The 20531-nt window shown below is 37.1% G+C and overlaps 1 protein-coding gene across 3 annotated transcripts in view; it reads right to left on the bottom strand.

The window, feature by feature from the left end:
* Positions 1-499: 499 nt before the first annotated feature.
* Positions 500-20531, bottom strand: part of DENND6A (DENN domain containing 6A) — a 57273-nt gene continuing 37241 nt past the window's right edge. For all 3 annotated transcript variants that reach the window (XM_078076850.1, XM_078076848.1, XM_078076853.1), the window contains 9 exons: positions 19440-19534; positions 7791-7856; positions 7617-7681; positions 6958-7047; positions 5221-5274; positions 5006-5115; positions 4484-4586; positions 3244-3318; positions 500-2772 (listed from right to left, as the gene is read on the bottom strand). In XM_078076850.1, coding sequence (XP_077932976.1) covers positions 2641-2772; positions 3244-3318; positions 4484-4586; positions 5006-5115; positions 5221-5274; positions 6958-7047; positions 7617-7681; positions 7791-7856; positions 19440-19534 — 790 coding nt within the window. In that variant the 3' untranslated portion in view covers positions 500-2640. The remainder of the gene's footprint in view (positions 2773-3243; positions 3319-4483; positions 4587-5005; positions 5116-5220; positions 5275-6957; positions 7048-7616; positions 7682-7790; positions 7857-19439; positions 19535-20531) is intronic.

The raw sequence follows: 20531 nt of genomic DNA, 5'->3' as shown, positions 1-20531 counted from the left end.
AAAGAAAACAAAAGGACAGATTTTAATAGAATCTCTTTTAAATGTACTGAAATATTTTATAGTACACTTTTAAGGATATTACCCAGTAACTTCAAAAAGTAGTAACAGCCAATATATTTTATTATCAACAAATAAATTAAAATCCAAAGGATAGTATCATATGCTTTAAAAAAGGGAGATGAAGAAATAAAAGTAATTTGAGATTTTTAAAAAGGTAAAAAAAAAAAGTAGTAAATAAGGGGGAATCCAGCAAGAGCCACCTACATTATTAAGCTAAAATTTTTTCATCAGAACGTTTCAGATGTGAAGTGAAATCACTTCATTGATCTGTTATTACACTGGACTGCTGTTCACTTGTTCATAGTAAAAAGAAGGTTTTCATTTGAATTTTTAAAAATAAGTTGGGAAGTAAAAGGAATCTCATAATGCACAAGTTTCATTTATTATGCATTTTCTCAAGCATTCCAACCTTACTGAGAAATAACACAAGACATCCAAGTGCTTTAAAATCCAAGGCCTTTAATTCATTTTTCAGTAATGACCACAAATGCCTTCACAAAACTCCTTTTTCACAAAAACAGAAGGCACTAGGCATTACATAACACCCTGAAAGCAGTGATTCCCTCTGATGCTGGTGGAGATAAACATTAAACGGCAGGTTTTAGGTCTTAATGTCCCCTCAAAAAAAAAAAGGACAACACTGAAAATCACACAAAAAAATTGTTACCAGTCTTTCTCAGATTCCCAATGCAATTTTAAGTTAATTTTACAAGCACATAATTTGAAATTAATAGGTAAACCAGGTAAGTATGATATGGTTTTCAACATGTGTTAGGTTTTAGTTAAATACAGTAAATAGGAAGATACTGTTATTATGCTACTTGGCATCCTTTGCTACTCTTTAGCTGTGCAAAATAAACTTGAAATGATACATCCTGTAGTGGTATAATTTAAAAGATCCTTGATATGACACTAACAACTTTCAAATTCTGGTCACAAACTGCATATAAATTGTAAGATTATTAAAATACCCCTTTTTGAAAAATAATAAGATGACCATTTATACCTAAATAAGGTTTCCCAGAAAGATACGAAATACTCTAGCGTATAAAAGTAGTTGCCCCTTTTCCATAAGGACAATGTTGTTTCACAAAATAACTCATATGATCCAAGGCAAATGATTTCTTTCAAATGCCATATTCTCTCTATGACTTTGAGGTATGCTTCAAGAGACTATATCCAGGAGAAAAGGGCACATTTAGGTATAATACCACAGTTACAAACACAAAGAGGCTTTCTGGGTCAGGAGTGCCCTTAAGAGTTGCATTAACAGAAAATAAGAGACAGCTTCTGAAGCCATTTCTTTTACAAACACATACAACTAAATTTCGTTGCTGAGAGGGTAATTCAAGACACAGCTATTTACATATGTGCTATGTCATGTGTGGCTATTTTAAATAGTGGCTTCTGGAGGACACTCCTATTCAAACACAAACCAAGCAACCTTATTCTACCAAACCACAATCTTCTATTTTTGGCAAGGTGGTATTGTTCAAACAAAACAGAAACAAACAAAACAACGGCAACAACAAAAAACTAGCTATAACAGTGATTTAGGCAAAAGTCCCCATGTCTAACAACAGTAGGGAAAATGTTCTGAGAAATATTAATTTTGGGGGAAAAAACCCTACCAAACAAATAATGCTGAAAACTAATCTTATAATCACTTACATGACTATAATGTAAAACGTTTATGAATGCCTTTGAAATGAGAATAGTTCAGTTTAAAAAACAGCTGATTATGAGGTTTACAATTAGAATGTCTCTAAAAAAACATCCAAGCTAATTAACTAAAACAGGTTCAACTAGTAAGTGGTAAGAAGAAATAAACTCTTCCATAATTAATATTAGATTCTTTCTTGCCTTTGGAGAAACTGGTAACATTAAACTTGAAATGATATAGAATATAATGAAATGAAACCTACATGACAACTAAAAACAAAACAAAACAAAAAAAACCACACCAGGGCACTACTAATAAACATGATGGGAGGCAAGAAAGGTATCTTTAAGCAGTGATTACTCAGAAGAATGCCTTATAAAATTACGTATCATAATCAAGTTAAGAAAAAGCTTCAAGACTAGCAGCTGAGCTTTGTGAAACATGTAGGACAACAGAAGGCACTACGAAAGCATTAATTACTTCTAACTACCATTGGACAGATCAGTCTTCTTCTTCTTAAGAAGCTAGCCAGTGTGAATGTTATTTTTATATCCCCCTGAGTTTTAACATGATTGGGCAGAGCAGCACCAATTTAAAAAAATATCTGCAATGCCAGCACTGCAGTTTGGAATCACTTATACTGATGGCCCCACAGGTCTCTCATAAGAGCACTTTAGAACATGATTAAAAATACAGAAATGCCTTTCGGTGTTTCAGTATTAAAGTGGAACCACCACAGTATCCATTTTTAAAAATAATGCACTAAAAAGGTCTGTTTAGTCAGTATAGTCTTTCCATCCTGTAGCTAGCATTCACGGCTATTTTCCACGCTGAGACATCTCCTTTGTGCATTGGGCTGAAATGTCAGCATGCTTCACGGTGCACAATCCTTTTTGGCTGGAAAATCCTAGCAAATGTCATGTCATGCCCGTTTTGAGCAGTATGCCTTGTAGGTCCTCTGGCAATGCTAAGATAATTGCATCTATGTGTGTCCGTAACTTTTCCATAGTGTCAGGTTTCACAGGTAAATGCTCTCGATCAGCCTGCAACTACAGAAGGAACATTTGGAAGCATTTAAATTACCCTCTGAGTCTGTATTAATACACTGTATTCTCTAAATGAACAATTTTAATGGTCTAATGATTTGGAAAATTCAAACTTACACTAGAATTTAGAGGAATTGTAAAAAAGCAAACAACATGCCATTTAAACAATATATTGCTGAGCTCATAAAAGACTTCTATGTAAATTAATAGATAATACCTATAGATACCATGTGGTATTAAATATAAGTGACAATGTTTTTTGTAGAGCTCATTAGACGCCCTGTAAATACTCTTAAAATAATATGGCATCATTGTGATCTGCTTGAGTGACCAAGTATTCTCAGTCAGATCTACCATCAGTTGACCAATCTTAAGTGCTCTCATTTAAAAAGCTCCTTCTGCAACACATCATGAACGGTCACCTCAAATATGAGGAAAATATCTTCATGGATCTTTGCTGTTTTGGCTACATACCAGCTTATTTTTTAGCTTCAATACAAGGTCTACTGTTTCTACTTCTGTGTGTTTCTGGGTCCAGAGAAGTAAATCCTACAAGAATAAACAAATCCCAAATCAGTAAATACTCAAAATATGTTTCAAACTGCTCTATTTTAACAGGCAAGGCTACTGAGCAGGAAGGATAGGAAGGAAAAAGAAAACAGAGTATGTAACTCAGATACAGCATTACAGTACAGCAATAATTCTCCACATGACATTCTAACATTAATTAGATAATTTTTGACATTAGAACAACCGTCTAATAGTTGGGAAATAAAACAAAATGTAAGAAACTCCTTTCTGAGATAGCCCTTTTAGATCAATGAAAAAATTACAACTCCAAGTATAATGCTAATCCCCATCCCTACTAAGTAGTAAGTACCTTAATTTATAAGGAACATTAACAAATTAAGACAACCGTGAACATGAATCTATTACTGGCTGTAAACTTTGACATCTACAAACAAGCTCTTCCTCGGCTTATTTGTGGTTGCCTTCATTGTATTCCTTCTCTCACAACCATAGTCACTGGGAGGTTATGACTGGAAAGTTCACTTCAAGGCTAGCCCATCTCAAGCTAAATAAAGATGAAACTATTCTTTCTATTTTCACAAGGAGCTCAATTTAAAATAGTCTCGTGACAAACTATAGATTAAAAACAGTCAAAATACAGGAAAAAAATTGTTAATAATAACTGGAAAGATTTGAATCTTGATTCTATCCAGGGGAATGCTAGTAAATATTTAACCACCAGTTCTCTAGGAAAAGTCTCTGGTTTGTAGCATTTGCCAATGTGGTATAATACTCCTACTGTAGCCAATTTCAAGCTACCAACATGAGATCACTGAACGCAAAGGTGGGAAGAGATGTACACAGTTAGCTCCTGTGGGTCAGTGTAAGCAGGGCTCTAGCTCACTGCTGGCTTCATTACTTAGCAGTGATGTAATCTGAAGCAAGTCACTTAATTTATAATCCTTAGGGGTCTCATAATGCAGATTATAACACACCTACTTCAATGAATTGTTGTAAGGATTAAAAGACATTATCCATCTAAAGCACCTACACAGTCCTTGACACACAGCACATGATCTAGAAAAGTGAGGTATTACTTATTTACAAAGTAGTGGATATGGGTATAATCTCCCAGCCTCTAAGGATAATGTTATCTTTATTTTCAATAGTTGTTAATCATCACATAAACACACTGTTTTCTAACCTCTTCGCAAAGAGCTTCTAAATGGAGTGCCTCCAATTTCTGGGTCATTTCCTTCCGCCGGGTCTTGAACCAACCATCAAAATTTGGAGATTTCAGAAAATGCCTATAAAAATAAATTTTAAAAAAGCAAAGTTTGATTATGACTTACTTCCTCTCCTCAATACCTTTCCTACCAATAGCTTGGAGAACCATGTGAAACAATGGAATTTTTATTTATTTATTTGAATTTTTTTTTTAAAAAGTAAGTTTAAGTCCAGTTTTTTTGTTTTTTTTTTTAAAGATTTTATTTATTTATTTGACAGAGAGAGAGAGAGAGAGAGAGGAACACAAGCAGGGGGAGTGAGAGGGAGAAGCAGGCTTCCTACCAAGCAGGGAGCCCGATGTGGGGCGTGATCCCAGGAGCCTGGGATCATGACCTGAGCTGAAGGCAGACACTTAACGACTGAGCCACCCAGGCGCCCTATTTTGTTTTTAAATAAAGCTCTACAGATGGGTGAAAAAGAAGGAAAAAAAAAGACCAACCGGTAAAGTCCAATCCAATCGCCTTTTATTCTAGAGGTCAGCTGAGGTCCTGTTTTCTCAAGTGTCTTCATAAATTCTTCTGGAAGGAACTGTCTTAATTGGGGTGGACTCTAGAAATTAGGACATACTGATTTAAAAATTAGAAATGGCTATACTCCCAGGAGCTAATTACAGTTAGAGAACTCAAATTAGAATTTAACTGAATAAAGTTATACCTTCCATGGAGAGATACTTTTCTGCAAAGGCATCAAGCTTGCCACATATCTTTCCTGAAACCAAAAAAAAGTCAATCAAAGTTAGGCATTCTTTTTTTTTTAAGATTTTATTTATTTGTTTATTTGAGAGAGAGAGAGCACGTGTGCAAGGGAGGGGAAGGGGAGAAGAAGAAGGAGAGAGAGAATCCCAAGCAGACTCTTCGTTGAGCACAGAGCCTGATGTGGGGCCCAATTCCATGACCCTGAGACCACAACCTGAGCCAAAACCAACAGTCAGATGCTTAACCAACTGAGCCACCCAGGTGCCCCAAAGTTAGGCATTCTTACCTAGAGAGTCTTCAAAAACACATAAACAGACCCCCCTTAAAAGAAATGGGTTTATAAGTTTTTCATCATATGGTCTTTCAATGGACAGCAGCAATGCATCACTTCCCATAATGGACATAGCAAAATTTAGATTGAATTGAGAAGTCAGATTTTCAATAAGAATTTAACTAAATCTTAAATAATTCAAGGAACTGCATATTTTTAGTGATAATCATTAACCCTATTGGGTGAGTATGTGCCAGAAAATGTACTCAACATTTTATATGCATGATCTCTTTTAATCCCTGCAACCATCCCGTGTGGCCATTATTACTGGAAAAGAGGCTTTGGAAAGCTAAGTAAGCCGCCCAAGGTCACATAGCCTGAACCTGAATTCAGGTCTACTTGACTTCAGTCCATGCCCGTAAGCACTACAGTAAAGTTCATTTCAAATCAAACAGATTTAAATGGAACAAAATTAATTAACATCCATAGACCAAGAAAGAGTATTTTGCCTCAAAATGTAATAGCAAAGATCTCCAGGTTGCTCCCATATGATATTCACAGATAGATTACATTAATAACTACATGGAATCTCTCTTGGATGCAGTCTCCAGACTAGGACCACATTATGTACTATCTGATACTGTGAGGCATCTTTCAGTATTTTAATATGCTATTCTACTGAATTTCATAGAATAACCATATCATCTAGTCATTTATTCCATATTGAGTGCTACCAGATGCCAAACTGAAGAGATGATAATGAACAAGACAGATAAGGCCCCTGTCATCATGGTGTTACTGGCCTCATGGATATCATATCAAATTGTGCTCAAGAAAATAGTATCAGAGGGCCACCTGGGTGGCTCAGTCGGTTAAGTGTCCAATTCTTGATTTTAGCTAGGTCATGATCTTAAGGTTGTGAGATGGAGCCCCACATCCGGCTCTGTGCTCAGCACAGAGTCTGCTTGAGATCCTCTCTCCCCCTGCTCGTGCTCGTTCTCGCTCTCTCTCAAATAAATAAATAAATAAAATCTTTTAAAAAAAAGTAGCTTTGAAAACAAAAAAGGAAATAATATCAGAAAGAAGTTCCAGGTTAACCTTGTTTTAAGGTGTAAAATGCAATAATTATGTAATATTTCACAATTATCTCATTTAAGATTCACAGCAACCCTGAAAGATACTTAGGAAAAGTGGAATTAGCCACATTTTACAGATAAAGAAAATGAGGGTCAGAGAGGAAGTGACTTGCCAAAGTTACACAGTTAATATTAGAATAGAGTCCAGGTCTCCTGCAAAAGGTTCTATTTTTAATCACCAAACACATGAGCAGGCAAAACACATAAACTAAGGTTTTTGTGAATGGGGAAAACATTCATATATCCTTCAACAAATCATTAAATTAAACAAATACCTATGTTAACTTACCAATGGAATGATGAAGCTTTGTGTCAGTTCCAAAAAGTAGCGTCGGAGAATAACACTTTGAGCCTCAGAAGGACGTTTCTGTTGTACACCCTTAAAAGAAAAAGCAATGAAAACCTACATTCTAGTGTAAGGAAGAATATAAAACAAAGCATAATTATAGTAGTTCAACTGATATGTAAATACATACTTTTACTTGATTGAAAAAAAACCCTAGAACTTCACCTTCAATTTAACCTTAAGTTCATTGTGCAATATCCTGTGAAAAAAACCCTAAGCGCAAAACATCACATGTTCATCCCACACTTAAAAGTATCAGTTTACATTGAATTGTCTTTATTTCACACTTGCTGTATAAGTATTATTTACATTTTCCAAAAAATGCTAACCATCCCCTGTTGGCTGCTAAACTACCTCATGGAAGAGTCCATGACTTTTTCACTATAACTCTCAAGTTTCTAGAAAGACTGGCACTAGTGGGTAGCTGCAGCTCCACATTTCAAGCCCATAATTGTTGCTGCTTAGGCTTCTGATTTTTGTGAAGCTTTGGTTCAAAAGAAAGACCTCATTTCACATTATCATACATAATGCACATACTCCCTAACTGGATATTGCTTACCTGCACAAGGAAATTTAAATTAATAATATGAGCAAGGAATTACCTTCTGTAATTGTTTTATGATCTCTTCATCTCTACTTAGATATGGCTTATAAGACGTATAAACTCCTAAGAAGTAAAGAAAATACAGTAAATAATAAGACCCAAGTACCCACATAAGTATATATATATTTAAAAGTTAATAAAAATAATAAAATATAATAATAAAAATCAATACCAGGTTTAGAATCCAGAGTCTTTAGGTTCTTCAATTTTTTCACTTTAACCTGCTTAGGAATTTCACCTAAAGGAAATATCATAAAGACTCATAATTATTCGAGTTTTACATATTACAAAACTGGAATTTTGTAAGATTAATAATCCACTGACTGTTTATTACTCAATCAGGGATCTTATAGCTAAAGTATTCTTTTTTAAAATTTTTTTTTTTTTTAAAGATTTTATTGATTTATTTGACAGAGAGAGACACAGCGAGAGAGGGAACACAAGCAGGGGGAGTGGGAGAGGGAGAAGGAGAAGCAGGCTTCCCACCGAACAGGGAGCCCGATGTGGGGCTCGATCCCAGGACTCTGGGATCATGACCTGAGCCGAAGGCAGACGCTTAACGACTGAGCCACCCAGGCATTAGAGAGAGAGAGAAAGAGAGAGAGAGAGCAAGTGTGCACGGGGGAAGGGGCAGAGGGAGAGAAAGAATCTCAAGCAGGCTTCACGCCCAGCACAGAAGCCCAATGCAGGGCTTGATCTCATGACCTGAGCTGAAATAAAGAGTCGGACACTTAACCGACTGAGCCACCCAGGCACCACTGAAGTATTTTTCTTAACATCAAATAATATTCAAGAGTTTATTCCTCGTGCTTTAAAACTGGATAAATGCTGGATTATTATAGCATTACAGAAAAAATGTGTAAATTATATAAAATGGCTATTTGATCTTTCATTAATATCTATCATTACTTAAAAATTTCCTTTTGTCACTTAACTTGTAATTTAAAATCTTTGTGCCAAATACATGAAATTGAAAACCTATGTGCCAAATATTAATAAAATACTCTTGAAGAGTAAATGGAATTGCAAGCAACTCTTATAGTATTCAAAAGTTTTTTCCTGACACCTCCCAAAATTCTGTTTCTGCATTATAGAAACTTACACTGCCACCAGGTGGTGACAGTATGTGTCACAACCACAGACCTGAGCCATAGATGGACAGGCCTCCTGAGCAGGTCAGCTGTGAACAATTTGCACAGCATATGCTGTGGTTCTGGTCTTGGGGTCAAAAGAAGCTACAATCTAAACAACCCGCTATATATATAACCGTCAGCAGAAAAATGCCTCAAGATAAGCACTTAAAAGTGTCATAAGCACACTAAACAGACTTTTTCTTTTCCTTTCTCCATCCTCCTTCTAAGTGTAAGAGGACCTAAGAACTGAAAGACAATCTACAGATTATCTAATTCAAGGCTCTAAATTGAAAACACATTTTTCATTAAATTGTTATACACATCTAACTGCTAACTACAGTTATCTCTGGGGGTGGAATTGTAGGAGCACAGAGCATTTTCAGTTGTAATCTTATATTGTTAAAAAATTTTAAGAGCATGTACTATGGTAAAACAGGTATTTCTGTAAATTCTCTACTTTGAAATAATTTCAATCTTACAGAAAAGCTTTAGAATAATAAAGATGATACTCTAATTTTATCAACTGCCCCAATAACTTTAAACAGACCCTTGTTAAGAAGTCACTGTCATGTACACAACTAATATTTTCATCGATTCAGTAAATATTAGTAAATGCAAGATACTGGAAATAAAAAAATAAAACAACTAGCTCCTGTAGTTCCTAGTTCTCAACTAGTTCAACTAGTTCCTAGTAAGACAAATAGAGATACATGACAATATGTAGGATATGTGCTGGGATAAAATTATGAACAAGATGCTATGGAAACCCAAAAGAGGAGGCAAAGAGGAGTTAAAAAATTATTGAGATTTCCTAAAGGAAGTGAGATGTCAGCAGTCTTATAAGAGAAATAAAAAGTTATCCAGAAGAAAAAAAGACCTTTTAGGCAGAGTTAAGTCCAGAAGCATGAAGAGCATGTTGCCTAAGGAGTTATACATAATGGTAAGGATAGTAATAGCCACCATTTACTCAATCCTTATCTGTGCCAGTCCTGGTCTAAGAATACCGCATGAATGATCACATCTAATCTTCATAAAGAAGTAGGTTTTATCATGTCCATCTCACAGATGAAGGAACTCAGGCATGGATAAAATTGACCTGGTATGCACCAAAACTGGCTCTTTCCTGCCATCATCCACTCTGATTGGTCAATGCCCCATTCAGACAGGTTGTTAGCTCCAGAGAACAACTTGTCCAAGGACACACAGTTAACATGCTTGAACCGGGATATGAAATAAGGCAGTCTAAGTCCTGAGCCATCACTCTTACCCACGACACTGCAAGGGCAGGAATGGAGGGTATGCTAAAAGGGGCAGGAGATAAAGCTAGAGAGGTATTCAAAGGTCAGGTCAAGAGGAACTATTCAGATGTCTGACATCGCAGTGACCGAGACTGAAAGCATGGGCGTGGTGGGTTAGTGGATGGGGAATGAGCTGGCAGGATCAAATCCGCATTTAACACACTCACTGCCGCCAGGTGGTGACGGTGTTAACCACAACCACAGGCCCGAGCCACAGATGGACAGGCCTCCTGAGCAGGTCTGCCGGGTGCACAAAGGAGTCTGCGGTGGAAGAGGAGAGCCAGAGGATAAAACAGAAGCACTGTGGAATACTGCTCCTGGGTAGATACAGAACCTGAAGCAAAACGTGTGCCTCAAGGAAGAGAAGAGAGGGAGCTACTGGAGCTCTGTGGAGGAGATAAAACCAAGAGGCTTTGGGGACAGACTGCGAGAAGAGCAAAGTCCAGGAACACTCAGGTTTCCAGAATTTTTAAAGTTATTTATTTATTTATTTTAGAGAGAGAAAGAGAAAGCATGTGCACAGGAGAGCAGGGGGAGGGACACAGGGAGAGACGGGGAGAGAATCTTAAACAGACTCCACGATGAGCTCAGAGCCTGACTCGGGGCTCAATCTCACGACCCTGAGATCATGACCTGAACCGAGACCAAGAGTCAGACGCTTAACCAACTGAGCCACCCAGGCACCCCTCAGAATGTTTTTGATTCATTAGCTGATAGATTTTACTTCATCCATGTATTCTATCTCTTCCCATGTACTAATTCTTATGAGAACATCTCTCATCTTGAATCTTGTGGTTGTGCTTTCCAGAATTCAGAGCAGCTTCTCACCACAAGATCTGTAAAACTTTTGTCCCCTTAGTAAGTACAGAATTAATACGTATTTAACTATACAACAGATAACTAATTTCAAGTCATTTATCTGCTTCTGACTCCAAGAATCCAAATAGCATGTGTAAAACCACAATGGTTCAAATAAGTCTAAATATTTCTGTACTTATTTTGTTTCCTTCTGCTCCAAGTCACAAAGGACTTGCAATTGTTCTATCCACCAATACTGTTTATTAACATATTATTTTCTGAAATTCACTGTGCAAAAAAGAACCAAGTATCAGAGGGGAGAAGAGTTTGGCAGTAGGTTTCATATATTCTTTATATTCAATATGTTCTGGGTAATAATGAAGATAGGTTGCAACCATGTCTGTCTTTTTAAAAAGGGAAAAGACAAAAATAAACCCATGCAGCAATCTTTACTCACACAATTCCCCTCTGATTCACTGGATTTCATCAGGTGTAAGATGCATACTGATCTCTAACCCTAGTCATCATCATTGTTACACTGTAGTATGTAATAGATATAAAGAAAATTAATCATGAAGATACATTACCTATTACAAAAAAAAAATTTTTAATGAATATTTGTCAGATGGCTTTGGAAAAAAAAAACAGGTGTCTGCAATGAACCAAGTCCCATCATTACAGATATTTATTTTAATTAAAAATACTTATTCAGGGGCGCCTGGGTGGCTCAGTTGGTCAAGCGCCTGCCTTCGGCTCAGGTCATGGTCCCAGGGTCCTGGAATCAAGCCCCATGATGGGCTCCCTGCTTGGCGGGGAAGCTGCTTCTCACTCTCCCTCTACTGCTCCCCTTCTGCTGCTCCCCCTGCTTGTGCTCTCTCCCCCCCAAATAAATAAAATCTTAAAAAAAATACTTATTCAATGTCTGTTATGTACAATGCACGTTAGAGAGGGGTATTTAACATTACTAAATTAATAGTCAAGGCTACAGCACCTCTGTATATGGGCATTAGAATCTTCCACATTTAGGCCAAATATTTTACCTTTAGTGAAATCAAACTCAATTTCTGGTCAGAAATTATCAGTTTATAATTTGATCCAATATACGCTAATAGAATTAGTTTCGCTTTGAGGAATATTTGTTAAGTACTATCATCTTAACATTATATTTCTCCATTTAACAGAATCTGGAACTAAAACTAGGTATAATCCAGAAGAAATAATCCTTTTATATCAGGAGGAATGATCCCTCTACAGGGTTAAAACTAAATGTATACTTCTGGTAAAGTTATGAATCTCAGCTTTGCTGTGCCTTCCCTGCTGGTCCTGCGGAAGATACTCTTTCTGCAGTTTTACTGACCCTCTCAGATAGTCTTGAATTTTCAAAGACAGAATCCTAAGAAAGGCTGTTGTGTTTCATAACTTGTGCAGCATATGCAGTGGTCCTGGCCTTGAGATCAATGGGCAGAAAAATGCCCCAAGATATATATCCAACACTCATAAATTAAAAGATAAATGGATTGGGGCGCCTGGGTGGCTCAGTCGTTAAGCGTCTGCCTTCGGCTCAGGTCATGATCCCAGGGTCTTGGGATTGAGCCCCGCATCGGGCTCCCTGTTCAGCGGGAAGCCTGCTTCTCCCTCTCCCACTCCCCCTGCTTGTGTTCCCTCTCTCGCTGTGTCTCTCCTCTGTCAAATAAGTAAATAAAATCTTTAAAAAAAAAAAAGATAAATGGATTTTCATGAATATGAAACCAAAAGCAGAGGCGATAAAAGAAAATACAGATAAATTGGACTTCATCAAAACTTAAAACTTTTGTGCATCGAAGGACACTACCAATGAGAGAATGACAAGACAACTCATGGAATGGGAGAAAATATTTACAAAGCATTTATCTGATAAGGGATTGGTATCTAGAATATATAAAGAACTCTTAACATCTCAACAATAACAAAACAACATGATTAAAAGACAGGCAAAGGACTTGGAAAGATAATTCTCCAAAGAAGTTATTCAGATGGCCAATAAACACATGAAAAGAAGCTCAACATTACTAATCGTTAGGGAAATGCAAATCAAAACCACAGTAAGATACTATCTCACACCCATTAGAAGGGCTACCATAAAAAAACCACCAAAAAATAACAAGTGTTGGCAAGGATGTGGAGAAACTGATACCCTTGTGCACTGTTGATGGGAATGGAAAATAAAAACAGTATGGCAGTTTCTAAAAAATTAAACACAAATGGCTATGTGGTTCAGCAATCCCACTTTTGTGGATACATACTCAAAAGAAATGAAAGCAGGGACTCAAAGAGGTATCTCTACACCCATGTTCATAGAATTATTATTTGCAATAGCTCAAAGGTGGAAGCAACCCAAGTGTCCACTGACAGATAATTGGATAAATAAAATGTAGTACATGCATACAATGGCATATTATTCAGTCTTAAAAAGGAAGGAAATTCTGACACATTACAACATGAATGAACCTGGAGGACGTTATACTAAGCGAAATAAGCCAGTCACAAAAGGACAGGTAGAATTCCACTTATATGAAATACTTGAGTAGTCAAATTCATATTGACAGGAAGTAGACAGGTAGCTGCTAAGGGCTAGGGCGGGGTGAGTGGAGAAAGAAGTGGATAGTAAGTTATTGTTTAATGGCTCAAGAGTTTCAATTTTGCAAGATGAAAAGAGCACTGTGAGTGGATGGTGGTGATTATAGTGCAACAATGTGAATGCACTTAATGCCACTGAACTGTACACTTAAAAAATGGTTAAGATGGTAAATATTGTGTTATGTGCTTTTTACTGCAATTTTTTTTTTAAGATTTTATTTATTTATTTGCCAGAGAGGGAGAGCACAAGCAGGAGGAATGGCAGGCAGAGGGAGCAGCAGACTCTCCGTTGAGCGGCAAGCCCGACGCGGGACTCGATCCCAGGACCCTGGGATCATGACCTGAGCCAAAGGCAGTCACTTAACTGACTGAACCACCCAGGTGTCCCACCACAATTTTTTTTTTTTAAAGGAATGAAATTCTTCTGCATGATACAACATAAGTGAACCTTGAAAACAGTGAGATATGCCAGACACTAAAGGGCAAATATTACATGATTCCACTTATATGAAATATGTAGAAGAGTCAACTTTATAGAAACAGAAATTATAAGTTACCAGGGACTGGGGGATGCAATAATTGGGGAGCTATTGTTTAATGGGTTTGGGATTTGGGTGAACTAAATCTAAATCCTTCTGCTTGGGATTACGAAGAAGTTCTGGAACTGGATAGTGATGATGGGTGCACCTTATGAATATACTTAATGCCACTGTGTTAGTTTTTTTTAATTTTTTTTAATTCAATTTAATTAATATAGAGTATTATTAGGTTCAGTGGTAGAATTTAGTGATTCATCAGTTGTATATAACACTCAGTGCTCATTACATCAAGTGCCCTCCTTAATGCCCATCACCCAGTTACCCCATCTCCCCACCCACCTCCCCCTGGGTGAACTAAATCCAAATACTTCTGTTTGGGATGATGAAGAAGTTCTGGATATGGATAGTGGTGATGGTTGCACACTATCAATATATTTAATGCCACTGTATTATTTTTATGTGAATTAGATACTTAAAACTAGTTAAAATGGTAAATTTTAGGTTATGTATATTTTACCACAATAAAAACAACTTTTAAGATAAGTGGGGAAAAGTATCATAAACACACTAAACTTAATGAAATTTTGCACTTCTGTTAAGAATTGTGCTCACATAAGACCTACCAGTCCCAGAAACAGTCAGACACTAAAGTCTTGCCCCAAATTATCAAATTACCCCTGGTGCCTTTGTTCACAATATATTTTCTCCATTAACTAACAAGGACCAAACTGAGGATACTGACAACCTCTAGCATTCACTCCTCAGTGACCACTAAGAATCTATAAAGCGTAATGTTTCCATATACCACCATTGCTTTCCTGCAGAAAAAAATGATACCTGATGAAGTGGTCCAAATAAGCTGGTGATGGAAATAATCAGAGAGAACACAGCAGCTCATCTCTAAAGTAGGCTGCTTAAAATAAGTTCTAATTAATATTCCGTATCTGTCCTCATCCCCATTTGAAAAAGCAATTCAAGAATTATCCCCTCCCCTCCCTTGGTCCTAGGCCTTACTTTTAAATGGTAACTTCACTTGCCTGAAGAGGCTTCTCAGAGTAGCAAGAATATTAGCTAGCAAGACATCACAAGAAAAGAAACTACAGACCGATGTCCCTCATGGATACAGATGCAAAAATGCTCAACAAAAATAATAGCAAATCAAATCTAGCAACATATAAAAAGGATTATACACCATGACCAAATGGGATTTACGCAAGGAATATAAGGTTGGTTTAACATCCAAAATGCAATTAATATGCCATATTGATAATGGACAAAAACCACATGACAATCTCCATAGATACAGAAAAAGCATTTAACAAAATTCAACACCAATTCATGATAATCCTCAACAAACTAGAAACAGAAAGGCACTTCCTCAATCTAATGAATGACATCTATGAAAACCTGTATCTAACACCATAATTAGACTTGTATATTGAAAACTCCAGGAGCGCCTGGGTGGCTCAGTCAGTTAAGCGTCTGCCTTTGGCTCGGGTCATGATCCTAGGATCTTGGGATCGAGCCCCGCCATCAGGCTCCCTGCTCAGCAGGGAGTCTGCTTCTCCCTCTCCCTCTGCCTGCCACTCCCCCTGCTTGTGCTCTCTCACTCTCTCTCAAATAAAAAACAACACCTTTAAAAAGAAAACTACAAAACATTGCTGAGAAAAATTAAAGACCTAAACAACAGAAGATATCTCAAGTTCCTGGATCAGAGACACCAAAAAAAACCCCAAATTTACTGCATATTAACATAATTCCTATCAAAATCCCAGCTAGCTGGCTGCAGAAATTAACAAAGTGATCCTAAAATTTATATGGAAATGCAAAACACCAAGAATAGCCAAAACAATTTTGGAAAAGAAGAACAATATTAGAAGACTTACACTTCCTGATTTCAAAACTTACTATAAAACTACAGTAATCAAGACATTGCATTAGTGTTGATTTTCCACAGAGGTACCAATGAAATTCAACAGAAAAAAAGATAATCTTCAACAAATAGTGCTATAAGGCAACTGAATAGCAACTTGCAAAAAAGATTATTTTGGGCCCTAACCCACAAAAAATAACTAAAGTGGTTCATAGACCTAAATATAGGTGCCAACATAATAAATAAAACTTTTAGAAGAAAACATAGGAGAAAATCTTTGTGACCCTGGGTTGGGCAATGAGTTCTTAGATACAGTATCAAGAGGCTAATCCATAAAAGAAAAAAACTGATAAACTAGACTTCATCAAAATTAAATACATTTTTGTAGATATCAGAAGTGAGGGGTGAGGGTTGGGGGAAATGGATGAAAGTGGTCAAAAGGTACAAACTTCTAGTTAAAAGAAAAATTAAGTACTGGGGATGTAATGCAGATACATGATGACAACATGATGACTATAGTTGACACTGCTGTATAATATTATATTTGAAAACTGTTAAGACAGTAAATCCTAAAAGTTATCATCACAAGGAAACATTACTTTCCTTTTATTTTTTTGGTATCCATATGAGGTGATAGATATTAACTAAACTTATTGTGGCAATCATTTCACAATATATATAAGTCATTATGCTGTACACCCTAAACTTACACAATGCTGTTTGTCAAGTGTATCTCAATCAAACTGTGGAGAAAAAAACACTTTTGCACTTCAAAAGATATCATTAAGAAAACAAAAAAACCAAATACTGTGAGAAAATATTTGTGAGTCATATATCTAAACACAGACTTGCATCCAAAATACATAAAGATCTCTTACAACTAAAGAGTAAGACAAGTAACCTAACTAAAAATTGGCAAAAGATTTCAATCAACATTTCATCCAAGAAGATATATGAACAACTATAGGTAGATGAAAAGATGCTCAACATCATTATTCACTAAGGCAAAGCAAATGAAAACCACTATTTCAAACCCATTAAGTGGCTATAATGAAAAACACAGACAGGATCAAATGCTGGTGGCAGGGATGTGAAGAAATAGGAACTCTTACAGACTGCTGGTAAGAATGTAAAATGAGGGGCGCCTGGGTGGCTCAGTCGTTAAGAGTCTGCCTTCAGCTCAGGTCATGATCCCAGGGTCCTGGGATCGAGCCCTGCATTGAGGGCTCCCTGCTCAGGGGGAAGCCTGCTTCTCCCTCTCCCACTCCCCCTGCTTGTGTTCCCTCTCTCGATGTCTCTCTCTCTGTCAAATAAATAAATAAAATTAAAAAAAAAAAAAAAGAATGTAAAATGAGGGGTGCCTGGCTGGCTCAGTCAGAAGAGTGTGCAACTCTTGATCTTGGGGTATGGGTTCGAGCCCCATGCTAGGTGTAGAGAATATTGAGTGAAATAAGCCAGTCAGAGAAAGATACCATATGATTTCACTCATATGTGGAATTTAAGAAACAAAACAAGTGAACATGGGGTGGGGGAAGGGAGAGGCAAACCAAGAAGCAGACTCTTAACTACAGAGAACAAACTGATGGTTACCAGAAAGGAGGCTGGGGGTGGGGGATGAGTGAAATAGGTGATGGGGATGAAGGAGGGCACTTCTGATGAGCACCAGGTGATGTGTGGAAGTGCTGAATCACTATATTGTACACCTGAAACTAATATTACACTGCATCTTAACTGGAATTTAAATAAAAACTTAAAAATAAATAAATAAACTTAAAAAAAATTTTTTAAATGTAAAACTGGTGGGCCACTTTGGAAAAAAGTTTGGCAGTTTCTTATAAAGTTAAACACACTACTTTACCAATGATTTTATGCAAAAGTTCCTCTACTTAAAGCCACAACCAAGAGCCTCTTTCATTGGAAAAAGATAATAAACAGTAGTCAACTATATTACAATCAATCCAATAGTCTAGATTAATAGGACAAAACCATGAAAACAAATGTCAATATTAAATTAAGATTTTAAAAACTATTTCATATCTTCTCATAGCTAAGACTCTGGTGATTGCTATGTTCTAAATTATCATTAAATCAGAGAGGACACCAGTGAAATGGCAGGTGACTATGACATTTACAGAATGCCATTGAGTCAGGAACTGTTCAATCTCCCAGCAGACAAAGAATTTGAGGCTTAAAGAGGCTGTTCTGCATAAGAACACATAGATCTGACAGCCAAGGTAAAGCTACTTGCTCTTTCCTAGATTTCTTAAGGCTTCTAAGGATTTTGGTATAAGATTGAGTCTAATGTTCGTAAATAATATCATTTAAATTGTTATTGCTTGGGGCACCTGGGTAGCTCAGTTGGTTGAATGTCTGCCTTCAGCTCAGGTCATGATCCTGAAGTCCCAGGATCGAGCCCCACTTTGGGCTCCCTGCTCAGCGCGGAGTGTGCTTCTCCCTCTGCCCCTCACCCCACTCGTGCTCTCTCTCTCTCTCTCTCTCTCTCGCTCTCTCTGTCTTAAATAAATTAATTAAATTAAAAAATAAAAAATAAAAAAATAAAATTGTTATTGTTTGAATCTAACATATCTATCTAGATTTATGTATATACCAGAAAGGATAACTAATAAATTATTAAATAATATTTGAAATATTCCTGTGTATACCAAAAGAAGTCTTTAAAAGTAACACATCATAAAGTTATTTAAAAGTATTTTCAGTATCTCGGGGCACCTGGGTGGCTCAATCGTTAAGCGTCTGCCTTCGGCTCAGGTCATGATCCCAGGGTGCTGGGATCAAGCCCTGCATCGGGCTCCCTGCTCAGGGGGAGGCCTGCTTTTCCCTCTCCCACTCCCCCTACTTGTGTTCCCTCTCTCGCTGTGTCTCTCTCTCTGTCAAATAAATAAAATCTTAAAAAAAAAATATTTTCAGTATCTCAAGTCTTACTATTTCAGTAGAAAATTCAGGAATGTCCAGGGAGTAATGTCAGAGATACCATTAAATTGTCATCTAAGTTAACAACACTTCCAACCTCTGAATTAATTTACTCATTTAAACACATTTATTAAATAGTTACTACAAGCAAAATACTATTTACCTTTTCCTCAAGGAAAGCACAACCTTTGACCATTTCCTTAATCAATACCATTGCCATGGAAATGTATAATGCTTGTTTTGAGACCTAGCAGAGAATTTTGTGCCAAATTGAATAATTTTAGCTTCTACAAGGTTTTATTCAAGCAGTGTTGGAAATCCCTGTTTAATTAGGCTTATCCATATACAAAAAGTTGCTCAAATTTTTGAGGTTTCATTGTTTTATAATTCATTCCATGTTTGTAACACTAGAAGTGCATTTTTTGATAGGAGGACATGATGGGTTACACATAAGAATCTGTATATTTTAGTGGGAAGTTAGGCTCTTCTTCAAAGGCCCTTATTCAGATTGCCTCCAAAAAGGTTACCATCAACATAATTAAAAAGTAATCAAGAGATGAAAACAAAGGGGAAGAAATGAACCTACTCAGCCAACTCACATACTGAAAACAGAACACTGAGTTTATACTTTACCTGCAGGTTTAAGGTCTCCTATTCGAATAATGTGCGGCCAGTGCTGGAGTGTTTTCGCAAAAAAAGGGTTGGTTACTCCTAATATAACTGAAGGCCTACATAAAAACAAAACAGAAACAAAGTGAGAAAAAGATAAATGTTCCAGTGAAGGCTAGTTTATAATTTCTTTAGACTGAACAATAGATTTTCTTTTCCTTCACTCAATGCATTAACGTCTCAATTATATGCCAGGCACCATGGTTAGCACTAGGCAAGTAAACATAAAAAGACACAGTCTTTTTAAAAGCATACAGAAAGAAAGGCATACATACCCAATTACAATGCCAAAATTAGGAAATAGAGAAGGTGGTATAACACATATGACAATTACAAAGGAGAAACTGTATGTCTACCAGGGGATTCAAAGACAGCTTCAATAGGTAAGCCCGGGTGGCTCAGTCGATTAAGCATCCGACTCTTGATTTCAGCTCAGGTCATGATCTTGGGGTCCTGAGACTAAGCCCCACGTAGGGCTCCAAGCTCAGCAGGGAGTCTGCTTGAAGATTCCCTCTCCCTGTGCCTCTCCCCACCTTGCGTGTGCACACATGCTCTCTCTCTCCCTAAAATAAATAAATCTCTAAAAACAAAACAAAACAAAACAAAAAAACAAAGACAGCTTTACCAAAGAGATGACATTGCACAAAGATATGAAAGATGAATAGAAGTTCTTTGCCAAGTGGATAAGGGAGGTAAAGGTGATGCAGGAGAACAAACAGTACGAGCCAAGCAATGAAGTGAGATCGTGGTGTGCTTGAAGAACTACAAAGAGCTCAGCATTCCCACAGCATAAAGTGAGAAGGATGAAGAGTCAGAAATGAAAGTAGATGGGTATGTGCTGGCCAGATTATTAAGTACCAAGTTAATATGCTAAGAAGTTTATTAAGTGGGCGCCTGGGTGGCTCAGTTGGTTAGGCGACTGCCTTCGGCTCAGGTCATGATCCTGGAGTCCCTGGATCGAGTCCCGCATCGGGCTCCCTGCTCGCGAGGAGTCCGCTTCTCCCTCTGACCCTCCCCCCTCTCATGTGCTCTCTCTCTCTTTCTCTCTCTCAAATA

The sequence above is a fragment of the Halichoerus grypus genome, chromosome 1 (assembly GCF_964656455.1).
Source record: "Halichoerus grypus chromosome 1, mHalGry1.hap1.1, whole genome shotgun sequence".
Classification (NCBI taxonomy): domain Eukaryota; kingdom Metazoa; phylum Chordata; class Mammalia; order Carnivora; family Phocidae; genus Halichoerus; species Halichoerus grypus.
This window is presented reverse-complemented; position numbering and strand designations above follow the sequence as displayed.